A 14,664-nucleotide genomic window follows, 5' to 3' on the forward strand; every position below is an offset into this window, starting at 1 on the left:
TACATATAAGTGTTACCAATTATTAATTAATTTTTGTCAATTTATTCAAAACAGATTTTTCAAGTTGAGTGAGATTGTGACAATGACTGCCCTTTCAAGTGGCCGTGGCCAGAAGCATCTTATCAACTACACCATCGAGGCCAAAACAACCCAGATCTATGGCTAGAGCCATTCTTACAAATATAAAGCGCACGTAAACAATAGGTAGTCGATATCATCCACGCAGTACAATCACAATTGATTTTTGTATTTAAGCATCTGGATCCAGGTACTGGAGAAAGCAGCAATACCAGTTAGGAATTGGGTGAGGTAAAACTTTAATTTACTTTGCTATGTGAGCATCTTACCTTTGATCTTGAATGATATTAGCCGTCTTTTGACCCTTTATCTTGTGAAAGCTGTGCTGGCGGCAATCCGAGAGGTCCCTAGAGGCGCTGATAGTGGTTTGAAAGCCTGGTTTGAGCAATGTCTACATTACCTTACCAGCCATGTCCAACATGCATAGTGACCTGTAGATCGAGAGCTCATTTTATTTGCTTCTCCCCTTAGTTAGCAACATCAACCGTGCCCTCTCGTGAACGATAATCTCAAGCCTTCAGACAAGTATTTTAAATGGTCAGTGAGAGAGTTGGATGACATCGTGTGACCACTTTGAGCACTACTGTAAGAATGCCATAAGCGCCCCACCCCACAGCTTCCACCAACAATGAGCTTTGCTTTTGCGGTTGTGATGCACTATGTTCCTATTGGTAGCCTCTTAAAGCCAATAGGAACATATCGTGGCGTCTGGCCTTGTTTGCATTCCCTGGGCCTTTCGTCCAATTTTCAAAATTCGCATCTCAGGTTACCAATTCGGTCCTAGACCACTTCGCACCAAATAGACTTATACCTATAAGTACGTACTTATACTTCAAGTAGAGTAATACAAAAAAGAAAAAAAGGTCAAGATTCATGTTTTCTTATTTTTTGTATTACTTATTGAAACATGCATGATGATGCCAGACCACCTGTTTGTACAAACTTACTACATTTAGAGTGAGACACTCCATAAAGGGACATAACAAACTTGATCATTCGTATGCAAACTCGGATAATAATTGAGCAGAGCGGGGAATAACCGGATGTGCTACCTGTGTTACATCTGGTTGTAGCCTCCACCGCTACGCTTTATGTTGTTAGTCTGCTATTAATAGACTACGGTATAGTCAGGTGTAGGGGGTTGGAGGCCAAATGCCAATTATTTTTTATTTTATGATTATTAATTGGTAACATCAAAATTAGCAATTGAATCAAGCAGTCTCTTAATAATATATATCACAATTATATTATCACAGGTTTATTAACAGTATGGATTAAAAATAAAAGCTGCCAAACAAAATCGAGAACATATTTATTTGTCATACTTTGATTGCAATTATTTTGTCTGACTGTATTTAAATGTTATAGCATAGAGACAGAGTTGTACAGGACTGATTTATAAATTTCATTCATCAGTGCATCTTACTACTTCATGCAATAAGTTTTAACAATGTAAGGTATACACCCGTTTTCTTAATTACTAACGATATTGAAACAGACAAAAAATTATTATTTTACATAGTTTTATTTTCTCGTTTAGCCCAATACACTAGGGATGCAATCATCCGGAATGTGGTTATGTGAAGCACATTACAGGAGTTTGTTTTCCTCGTAATCTTGTCGGTTTAAATTAACTTTAAATAAGAAAGATACCCAACTAAAACTTGTTAGGAATCGTTTTATATATTACTGCTGCATGAAGTTAATACTGCTGTACTATTAGATGTCATATACAATCAAATGTAGCTGAATATTATTACTCTAAACAAGTCATAAGCGACTCTTAGTAGAAGTTAGGCTGTGTTGGCTTTAGCGATAATGTGGAACGTATATTCGTGCACGCCTCAGAATATTTGTAAACTTTAAATAATAAATATGTGTTACTTTGGTATATCTTCCCAGATAAAAACTTAAAATTAGTGCAGTAAATGGTTACAGTTTATGGTATAATGGTTTTCTGCAACGATTTTATTTTAATTCTAATGTATATCTTATCAACTAATTCGCTATAATAGCGTACGTGTACGTTATCTCACGGCAAAGTTTTATAATGATGGTCCGCTATATCCGAAACAAGCCAAAAGTTTCCCATCGGTGTTGCGTAAATTAAGTGTCCAAACTAATAATACATTTAATATTTACGGCAGGAATCACATACTCCAAATAAGACGTCGAGTTGATAATGAGTAGTCTGAGAATAAAATACAGTGATAAGAAAAAAACTTCCCTGAAATACCATGTTGGTTTTTTTCCTTTAAAAGAGATTCTCCTGTTATTGGATTTTCGATCCCTTTGTAGCTACGGTTTGCGTCACATCATATTTACCTACTTTAAAACCTTCAAAATATTACTTTACGACTAATATAAAAGTTTGTCAAGTTTAAAGTAACTCCGAAATGTAAAGAATGAATTAAATAATATAAGAGCAGCGTTTAAAAACACTATATGTAATTAAACTGTGGTTTTAAAACATATTCAGTCATAAAAAGCTTGTAATAATTATTTTCTTCTTGTTCCAAATAAATTACACACTTATCATTACAGACTAGTGTTAACTGCGAACACATCCATTGATATTTCATTAACACTTGTCTGATAAAGCGAATATTTCAGTATTTTCATAGTATAATTAGTAAGTATCTAAAAGCTAATTAAGTATATTTGCTCAACTTACACGATAAGAATCTCAATATAAACAAAAGGAAAACTCCACACTCATTCATATTAGTTTCCTACTTTAAAAAGCTTTCAGTAATCTTAAAATTGATATTTAAATAAATTATGTTCTGAAAAAGTACACTACATAGACCGGAAGTCGGTTTTACCAAAGCAAGTTTTAGAAACCAAAAGGATGTATATATTTTTTTCGTGACAACGGGGAAAACTCAACTATGGTACTATAAATATTTTAGGCCTGAAGTAGATTATAAGGGTCTGACGTACATGTGTTTGTATCGAAGAAGGTTAATTTGATCTACATACTTATACATTTTCATGATCCAAGCAGCACAGCATGATAAAACCACTTGTAACACGAATGTCTAAATCGTTGCAACCAGAAGTGTTCGTTTTAGACCTACCAGACTAAATCACAATTTCATTTAACCTTAAACGCTCATTACCATAAATAATACTGAAATAATATATTCCATATCATATAATAATTACCTATATTTTTAATATAGTAATATATTTTTCTTAGGGTTCCGTCATATTACCAGTATACAGTAAATGCTTTCACTAAAAAAGATATGGACTTTAATATTTAAAAGTGCATGCGAAGTCGCGGGTAATTACTATTAGTAATAAAAATTTGAACCCATACTGTACAAAGTCCTTCTTTTTCGGGCCGTTCTCATTGTTCAGACTTCACTTTTCAATAATGCCAATATGTTAAGCTGTGGAAACTGTATTCTCTAGACACTCGTGTAGGACCAATATATACTCTATTTGACTTCTACTTCAAGTAGAGTAATTCATAAAAGGAAAAAGGGTCAAGATTCATGTTTTATTATTCTTTTATTACTTATTAAAACATGAAGGTGGATGGTAGATCACCTGTTGTGTAACAGCTTTATTAAATATAGAGTGCTTCAACTCGTAGAAGAAAATACAAACTCGATAATTCATATTCCACGTCTTATGTAGAAATAGAGTTTCGTGAAAAAGGGTTTTATACCAATTCTTTCTCGATAAATAGTCAGAGAAACATATAGACTCATAATTTTATCAGAGTTGTAATTGATACGCTTCGCTAACACTCAGCAAATAAGACTATTGTAATATGCAATAAGTTCATGTTATTCTTTGCGTTGTACTTATAATAATAATATTATATATTTTTGGCAATCCAATATAAACAAGTTAATATGATCTGGCATTATATTGCTTTTACCAAAATGACAATATTTTCATTATTTATTATGTCATAATAAGAAGACATACAGTTTTAAATTAAAGTATATTGGACAAACATTCCGTTGTTTATAAATAACGCCTCAACGACTATATATGCAATTACTATCATAGCAATCTCTGAATTAATTAACAGGGGTTACAATATCCTGTGGTAGTGACATTGTGTTCAGATACAGTCATTAAATACCGGTTGGATCTGTAAAGTTGAGGACAAAGTTGTATTTAAGCCTTAGCATCAAGATTAGCATACAGTGATGTTGGTAGAAACAACAGCAAGTACCAGAATTTCGTTATTAAAGTTAGTTAATTAAAGGGGGTTATAATATCCTGTGTTAGGACCACAGTGTTCATATCGTCAGTTACAATGTAATATCTGCCGGGAACTATAAAAGTTGATTGCGGTGGGATGGTGTGAACTTTATCCTGTATGTAGGCCTAAGCCTTATTATCCCACATTACTGTTAGCAGGAATATCAACAAGTGTGTTTACAACTTTATTACAGGAACTAAATTTAATCGCGCTCCTTCCTTTGTTAAGTTTCTAGGTTTATTTTAGTAATCAATCTCAAATGGGCGATATTATTTGTTCTAGTCATAAATAAGTTTTTTAAATACAGAAAGACAACATTGTGAATCCTTCAGTTATGTATTCTTCTTGTATCTCAAAGTTAATAATTAGTACTTTCAAATATTTACCAGATTTACGAGATCAAATACAATTTATAGTATACACTATATATGCTTTAAGTAAACATATCATACTCATACAAAATACATATATAAGTGTACATATCAGGATTTAAATCACTATATAGAGATTAACTTAAACTCTGCTTTGAAGTTAAATATAATTTTTTTAACGAACAAACAAATAATTTGTAATTGCTATTTTGATTTGTGTAAGAATATCATTCAAACAATAAAAAGTGGTCTTCAAAAAAATATTTAGGGAGTCTAAATTAAATTTTTTAGGACACAACCAGTGCTGGTAAAGATTAAAAAAATTTAAAGAAAATATTTACACGTCAATTTTACTTCTCATCAGTTGACCATTCAGCTGACAAAATGTAAAAAGTGTTTTACGGTGTACTTTTTTACCTTTTAAGTGTGTTCTCAAAATAGGTTAATATTCGTTATAATTTATGCTCACCAATGAGAAAATGATAAAGGTTTCGTTTTTATGTTTATCACTGTTTTTTAGTTTAATGGATGGTCATAACTTTCCACAGTTGTTAAGATGCATACTATGGAGAGTATGCACAAAGTAATCAACTTTCAAGAACTCCATTTATTCTCCACTAAGTTCTTACATTTGATTATAATAAACTCATAAAAAATTTGTTTTTACTGCTTAGTTTTTACTGGCTAAAAATATGACTCAGCACATCCGGTTAAGGTGGTATAAGCCATAAGATTTATATAATAAGTTCTTCACATGATTGGCAGCTCAAATCAGATCTTATGGGCAGATTTTAATCCCTCCTATTTTCAGGTCAATTTTGAAAGTGATATTTAACAATAGTCTATTAACTTAAATATTTTATGAAAATGTTTTATTCATAACAAAGTATGGAATTTACTTAGAAAAAATTTTGGAAATTTTACCTAAGTAACATGTATTAAATTTACTAGGCATCATTATTATTTTCGTGGCTAAACATCGTCGTTAATATGTTTTGTTATGGTAAATGTTTTTTTTTCTTTTCTAGTCACTTTCATCATCTCCTTCAAACGATTTAACTTCTTCGCTAACTTTACAATAAATATTTCTTTACCAATACTTTCAACTCTCATGCATGACTTCTTAGGTTTAGTAATTTTTTAATCGTATGTGGAAATCATAAGTAGTTTTCATATAATTATTTTCTAACCGCTGAATCAAATCTAAGTTTCCGTTAAAACTTATGCATCACGTGCATTCCTACGGTATTTCTGGGAACATAGTCTCGTCATAATTTCGAAAGTTTATTCATAAGATTGTCTGAAAAGTAAAAATACGAATAATTTGAGCCAATGTATTCTACTTCCTGTGTAAGGGGGTTTCTGGACCGTAATAGCGTTTATATTGTTCTGATCAAGTTAGTATACACACATATTAGTCTAAAAAGTATAATTCTACCAAATTAATTCCGACCAACGTCATCTTCTTCTGGTGTAAGGTATTCTCGCTATTAGCTGTTATTTGGGGGCACAATAAAAATGTTTTTTCAAATATAATCTTTCTATGATATCGGGAAGTTTAATAGTTCTACGACGATTGCAACTCCATTTGGACCCACTATAGGTAGTTTATATTAATGCACAATAATGTTTCTGAGTCTCGTGATGAGGTACGTGTGGGTGAAATGTAATCTTTTTAGGACAGCTGGAAGTTGAAAATAATAGTATAGTTCTTGTAGAGGTAAAACTACAGTTTAAGCTTGATAATTTTCCTTCTACTATCTTGTCCTCCTGGAAATAAAGATAAGGTTTACGTGATTAAGCCGAATTCTCAAAGTAAACTGATAAACAAAACAACAATATCATTAATAACCAATTTTCCTACCCTGCTTGTAACATAACTTCCAATATTCCAAGCAGAGGCGCGTTCACTCACTTAGCAGAAGCCATGTTCACCTGGCCCATGAGATACTTTCTAATAAATCTGGCTGAACCTGGATGGGACTTCTTTTACCCTTTCACAAACATAAAAGCAAAGCACTTTGACGATTCTTGGAAAATAGAAGAAGAGGATACTTCTAAAGAAATCTTTATGTAGATACAATTTTTATTAGAGCATATCCAACAAAGTTTAAAATAAATTAAATAGGTATTATAATCAAAATAACAACAAATAGGCAACAGTTATTAAAAACAATAACAGATATAACGAAATAAATATACATTGAATGAGAAATGTTCTTCAGCCTTGAAGTGACATGCATAGAGGACTAATTACATTGGTCGCAAACAACATGTCACATGCGAGTAGATCGTACCATAAGCAGTATCACTGGTTACAACACAGCACAATTAACTTTCAATGACGATAAAAAATGCTACTTTCAATTTTAAAATATAACAACCATCAAATATTAAAAACTATCTAAATGACGGAAAGTGTTCAGTAGTCCTTATAATGCCATAGCTCTTTGTCCAAAATATTAGGAGCCTCAGGAAAAATCTTTACACTATTCCTATAATTGCATATAACCCAGATTATGATAGAATAGAATAGAAAACTCTCTTTATTGCAGGAATATACAAACTCAATTTCAAATGAAATCAAACAAATAACACATGATTAAAACAGTTAATAAATAAACAATAATTACTTACAACTAACAATAATTACTACTAAAATATATACTATAAATATGTAAATTCCCGCAAAAGACATAAAGCCCAATTATAAGGGAACCCTATGCTAAGGTTTACCTCCCCGGTAAAACGAAAATTAAATAAAATCCTTATATAAAATTGAAAAAAACAACAACTTTCATAATAAATTTAATATCTATGTAAAAGAGTCTGCCAAACTACAAATAATAGTGGTAAAATTAACACAAACTTTTTTACTTTTATCATAAAAAAATTATATACATATATTATAATATAGTACTTAATTTAGAATAACAATATATTTATACAAATGTACCATTATATTGTATTTTAAATATACTAGAGCTACATAAAAAAATAATACTACATTTCATAAATAAGGTTTTCGAAATAATATTAAAACATTTTCTCTTAAAATCCATAGTTTTTAAAGATATATCTAAACTATTGGCAACATTGTTTAGCAAATTAAATGCCGTCAACATTGGTGAAGTGACATGCCCCACTGTTCTAGCATACTCCACGTAGAGCAACCTACTTGCTCGGCCTCCTCGTCTCGGCACATGCCACGGCACACACGCCAGCAGCTCGGGGTCATCCACGGACCCAGACATGACACCCTTAAGAAAAACAAGGCTTCCGACCTTTCTCCTTACATCCAAACGATCTCTAAGAGCTCTAGATATCTGACTGTGTAAATAGGATAAATACGGAATCCAAATACCTTAAAATACAAAGTTCTTAAAAAACGTTTCTGAACTCTTTTCATTTCAATATATAAAGCTGAATGAGGAGACCAGACAATAATTGCAAACTCAAGTTTTGATCTAACTAATGATTTGTAAAGAGTTAGAAAAGTATGTGGATATTAAAACAAACTGCAAGTTCGAGTTATAAATCCAAGTGTGCTGAGGGACCTACTGACCGTATTGACAATATGCTCATTAAACTGCAAATCTGATGTCATTATAACTCCCAAATCTCTAAATCTTCTAACTCTTTCTAAAACTATGCCATCGATATTATATGGAAATAACACTGGATGTAACATTCTATAGAATGACATAGTCGAACACTTCGTTTATATTTATTTTTATATTTACGTATCGAACAGATACGTTCAAAATCAATTTATTGCGGCTACACCACTGATTAAGTGAATCCCAGTCGTTTTGTATAATTGCGCAATCAGATGGTAGTTTGACTAATGAAAGAGTTTTTAAGTCATCTGCATACAATAGAAAATTACTTCTAAGAATGTAGGTAAGATCATTAATAAATATATTAAAACAAAGAGGACCTAAATTACTGGCCTGGGGAACTCCAGAGGGGGCTAGGAAGGAATCGGACTTGTATCCCTGGAAGGAAACAGATTGCCGTCTATTTTTAAGGTAAGAGATAAAAGAATCTATTATTTCAGCTGAAAATCCATAGTAGTTCATTTTCTTCAAAAGAATAAAATGGTCAACCTTATCGAACGCTTTTGACATGTCCGTATAAACAACATCGACTTGATGCCTTGAGTCCAAAGCTGAAGAAGTAAAATTTAAAAAAATTCACCAGATTTGTACTTATAGAACGCGAAGGCATAAACCCATGCTGACGACTGCTGATATATTGTTTCATATGAAAGAATACATGATCAAAAGTTATTAGTTCAAACACTTTAGCTGGAGTACATAAAATAGCTACAGGTCTATAATTGGGGATTTCAAATCGGTTACCCTACTTTAATATTGGAGTTATTTTAGTGATCTTCCAACAATCCGGAAAACATTTGTTAGCTAAACACAGGTTAAAAATATGACAGAGCGGTTTCTCAACAAATTCTAAACAACCTTTGATAATGTAATTAGGAATCAAATCAGGCCCGTATGAACGCTTAGACGGAAGTTTTCGAATCGCGGCAGAAACCTCGCTCACAGAAATGGAACGTAAATTAAAATTATTAACTCCATTCATGACAGGAGATTTATTAATCATGTCTGGGTCCAAGAACTCCCCGCGGTCGTAAACCAAACTGAAACATCGAGCAAACCCAGTCGCTGCGCTCAAACCATCATCAAACGTTTCATTTTCCCAGACAAACCGCTTACCTACGGCATTTATTTTGGATTTTTTTTAATTAATGAAACTCCAAAATTTTTAGGATCACTCACAAGTGATTCTTCTGATTTACGTACATAATTGTCTTAAGACTGTTTAACCATACGCTTGAGTGTTGATCTACACTGCCGAAACTTCTCCAAATGAACTGGATTTTTAAATCGCTTAAATAAATTTCTAAATTTATTCTTCTCTTTTATCTTTAATATTATGTCTGAAGTGTACCAGGAAGGATACTTCGATGGACGCTGCCTACGCGCAATTGTATGTTGATTTAAACAAGAATATAGAATTTCGTAGAAACAAGCAAACTGATTCATTAGCATCGTTCGCCTTCTAGGACGCGGTCCCAATTAGCGTTTTGAAACGTTGTATACAGCTGGAAAAAATCTACTCTAGAAAGGTTAGCCTATATCTAATTTCATTAGGCTGAACGGCACGCCACCTGCCTTTTGTCAATACCAGACTAATCGCTAAAACTGGATGATGGTTATCAACAGGAACCAAAAAATCACTGGACCTTTCCACTGACAAACCTTTAAAATTACTCAAGACCAAAAAATCTAAGGTCCTATTATTGATATTCACAATATCGTTATACATACTAAAATTATAAAACTGTAAAAACTCATGAACATATCTGTATATATCCTTTCCGATTGAAAATTTAAATTTACTATTTTCAATTAAAGGAAGATTAAAGTCGCCTATAATTAAAATTCTGTCATTAACAAAAAACCTATTTTCTAACGACTGAAAGAATGAGTTGTAAGTGACTAAGCTTGAGTTTGGCGGTATGTATACTGTACAAAAATAGAAACTGAAACCGGCGGGGTTAATCAACTTAAGCCACAATACCGAAATAATTTCGTTATCTAAGAATGGTGGAAGTGGCTCGGCGCGTCAGGCACTGTCCCTGACCGCGACCAGCACCCCCCGCCACCGCACACGGTCTGTACCATCACTCCTCCAAACTGACCACTCATCCGTGAATAACTCAGAACTGTAAACGGACTCATCAAGCCATGTCTCTGTTAGACTCACTATATTAAACTCTAAACTTAAAATATTACTAAAAAATGAGTTCACTTTAGATTTTAAACCCCTAACATTCTGGTAATAAATGAAATTATTACTAACCATTCTTAACTATAATTAAAAAAAACGTATTTTAAAACTTGAAAAAAAACATTAAAATTAGTAGTTTACACAAATACCACATAATAAATTATGAAGATTACTGCTTTTAGGAAGCCCCACCACGTTGCAGATCCTGCAGTTGATGCTTAGAAGTTATGTGGATCGCCGGCTGACCGTCTCTCTTGCGGACCAACACCTTCCCGTTATTGTATCAGGCGAACCTCACTCGGCCCTCCCGCGCTGCACACTTGGCGTGGTAGAGTAGTTCCCTGAAGGCCTTCGAAAGTGACGGGTTCACGAATACTTTGTTTTCGGATGAGAAGTCGAGTTATGATGCTGGAAACCCACGCTTGACTTTCGCAAGCCGCAACAGCTCATCACAGTCCCCGCGCCGAACAAACTTGAGAATAATGCCCCGTGGTCTCGACGCGCCGCTACCGCCCGCGGGTCTGTGCACCGCATCAATCATTTCTGGCTTGAGGTCGAACCGCAGAACTTTTGCCACCGCCTTTACAACTTCAAACACATTCTCGGACTTATTCTCGGGCACACCTTGTATGTCAACCGTGTTTCTACGCGAATATTGTTGCACATCGCAGAGCTCCTTCTTAACTTGCTCTAGCTCACGTTGTAGCTGCGAATTCTCCACCTTGAGAACATCGATCACGTCGCGGCACTTGTCAATATCTTCTCGTTGAGCGTTAATTAAAACCTTTACTTCGTCTATCTTGTCATGTGTAGAATCGATCGACTTTCCCATGGCTTTTGATTCCTCACGAAATTCACGCATTTCCTTCTTTGATTCCTCACGAAACTCACCCATTTCCTTAACAAGGTTTTCCAGTTGACTACTCGATGAACTCAAAATGCCACTGTCACTCATTGATCTAGTCTTCTCTGTAGAGGGTTTTTCCGGGGGAGGCATGACGCACTTTGCTCGGCGATAAGACAGACCGGTTGACCTTGAACTGTTCAACTCCGCCCGTCGCTGCTGCAAAACCCTAAAAGTGCAACTGAACACTTGCGAAAAACTACACTTTCCTTTGACAAAACCTCATGAAACTTTAACACTAACGTAACAACATGTATATCTAACACTATGCCAAGTTACACAATCATCCGCTAAAGATAAACCACTTAAAACAAGGCAAACAAGCGGAGCGGAAACAAACGCAGTCTAGCCTGAACTCATCGTCTCCTTATCCTTGGTTTATGATAACAGGAGAGAAAAAAAGTTTTGGAATCGTAGGAAAATCATTATAATAAATGATGAAAAACCATTAAAAAAAATACTAAATACAATTTACCTATTAATTCTTGGTTTATTTCACATAGAGATGTGTAGCACAAACATTCAAAACATATCAGGTACTATAAATTGAGAACGTAATCGGTTTTATATATATATATATATATTTTACAAATACCACTATATTTTTTATAAAAATTTTTTTGTCGGTTAAAGTAATGATTTAAAATTCAAATCCCCTCTTTTATACTCTTAGGTAAGAGGATTATAAAGCTACTTAAATAAACCTCTTAGCTTTAGTTGTTTTATGTAGAGGCCAAAGCGCTGCTCTGTTCTACTTGATTTTAAATATTTTATTATTTCATAATACTTCATTATACAAGGAATTACATATTTATTGTAATTTAAAATAACTTAAAACATTAAACGATTAATATCTGGTTTTAGTTGAACTAATAAATAGTTTGCTATAAACCGACAATTTGAGCTACAGGTAATCTGTATTAATGATGTACTAATGTATAGTGCATTAGTATACTAATGTATAGTGTATAAATGATGATAGTAATGTACTAAACCATAATACATGTGGATAATAATAGTGTTAATATATTTATTATAACATTTAACATTGTTTGTGAATAGTTATAAGCTGTAATAATTTGCAAGATAATTTGTTTAGGGACTCAAATTGTAAGCCCATTTTAAAAGTAACTGAAATTATAGATAAACTAGGTATACAAATAAATGTAAAACTTTTTTGGAATAAATGCAATATAACTATTAAGTACCTCTTAAAGTAAACTTAATAAACATATATTTCGCAAGGTATATTCATCCTTAAATATATACATAAAATCCTTTTGTAAATAATATAAATAATCGTTTTGATGCTTTGTGTTAGTGATAAGTCACTAGGAACAAAAACTGTTTTACGTTCACACAGTTTAGGCCTTACAAAGAAGTCACACAAACATTCTTCTATAATGTAAACAGTTAAATAATGTAATATTGCAATGTATATTATTGGCCTGCAGAAACCTTTGCGACTTTTGACAATACATTTGAGAGCTAATTTAACAGGAGAATAATGAAGTTTCAAGAACAAGACGTTATGAAGAGAACAGAGACAAGTTGACATAGCTGGAGGCGGTAATAGTAAAGATAACAGTAAACAATACAGATACTTGGTAACTGCTGGAGCAGTGGAAGAGAGGTTCTGGGCAGATTGAGATAAGTGCTTCTGTAGAGTTTGAATGCCTGTTTTAGCTCTGTATCCCTGTGTTACATGGATGTGAGGGTAATAACGTTGACTTCAGAACCATGAGAACTTTTATGTCTTCTTTGAGGTCGCATGTAAATTTCACTAAGCTACATGAGTTACTATTTCGCTTGTTCGAATTTTATGTAGTTGCACTCAGTTTCTTTCAAAATTTATTCATTCTGTATGTCGCGTTACCATCTTGAATGCCTCTCATACCAATTTAAATATAATAATCATCGCTCATACAAACCAATACATCTCATTGGGTTATATACTAGACGGAAAATTTCAAGTCCTTTATCACTACAACACACATACAGATATAACAAAATTTATTATTATTACAATCGCGTAAAAATGAAAAGTTTCCATCCCTTTAAAAGATAATAATAATAATATGTTTTATTGCGGTAACAATTATAAAATTGCATACAAACGTCATAAATAAATATTTAAATAATAAAAAGGTAGGCCTAAACTTCATTCACTCACGCACACAGCCACATGGTTCTCTCATTCACTCTCATCTTCATTCTCACCAGACAATCCTGCCACTGCCACACCAGAACCAGAGGATTGATGGTGTTAGTTTTGAATTTCGTCCCAGCGGCTCTCCATAAACTCGTCAACCGAGTAAAACACCCCCGACAGCAAAAGATGTCTTAGTCGAGTTTTAAATTTTTTTTGGTCATTCAATTGTTTGATCTCTTCAGGGAGCTTATTGATTAGCTTGACACCAACCTCAGACGGCAAACGTTCGAATGCTGCAGTTCTGTGTTGCTGAACGCGGAAGTTGTCCCTGCCTCTAGTCCCATACTGGTGAACGTCCCCGCCTTGAACCAAGTTACACTTAGAACGGCAGTACAGGACAACCTCCAGGATATAGAGACAGGGCAAAGTCAGCAATCCAAGCTCCCTGAAGGTGTTTTTGCATGAATCTCTGAAGTTCAATTTTGAAATGATTCGGACAGCTTTCTTTTGACTTCTAAATACACGTTCGAATTTGTATTTAGAACAGCTGCCCCACAGTCTCAAACCATATGTCAGATGTGGATATACCAAGCCAAAGTAGGCCGTTCTTAGTATATCCAAAGAGCAGAATTTTGCAAGGTTCCGTAAGGCATAAATACCTGAGGAAACCTTTGAACAAATGCCGTCAATGTGATAGTCCCAAGTCAGCCCTCGATCTAGGTGCATTCCGAGGAACTTGGTGGAATCAGTTTCTTCTATTAGAACATCATCCGCCATCACGGCAGCGAAGTTGTCAGGTTCTTGCTGCCGGAGAAAAAAATTGACGACGCTTGATTTGGAACTGTTGGCCCTCAGATTTAGAGTTGAAAAATACTGATTTGATTTCTAATTCATCTTTTGTTTTTGCTCTGATACAGAGAGTTGTATCGTCAGCATACTGAACCATCCTCCCCGTAAGGATCGATGAGTTCAATCTGTTGACGTACACAAGGAAAAGGACAGGTCCAAGGATAGATCCCTGTGGGACACCATAAGTCATTTGAACCTTTCCTGACAGGGTATTCGCAATCTGCACACACTGACTTCTATCCCTGAGGTAAGACGAGATCCATTCGTG

The 14,664-nt window shown here is 33.9% G+C and overlaps 1 protein-coding gene across 1 annotated transcript; it reads right to left on the reverse strand.

The window, feature by feature from the left end:
* Positions 1-10,891: 10,891 nt before the first annotated feature.
* LOC124355749 (uncharacterized protein PF11_0207-like) lies at positions 10,892-11,488 on the reverse strand. The gene has a single exon (XM_046806907.1). The coding sequence runs from the start codon at positions 11,486-11,488 to the stop codon at positions 10,892-10,894; it is 597 nt and encodes a 198-aa protein (XP_046662863.1).
* Positions 11,489-14,664: the final 3,176 nt, after the last annotated feature.

The sequence above is a fragment of the Homalodisca vitripennis genome, chromosome 2, assembly GCF_021130785.1.
Source record: "Homalodisca vitripennis isolate AUS2020 chromosome 2, UT_GWSS_2.1, whole genome shotgun sequence".
NCBI classification, from domain to species: domain Eukaryota; kingdom Metazoa; phylum Arthropoda; class Insecta; order Hemiptera; family Cicadellidae; genus Homalodisca; species Homalodisca vitripennis.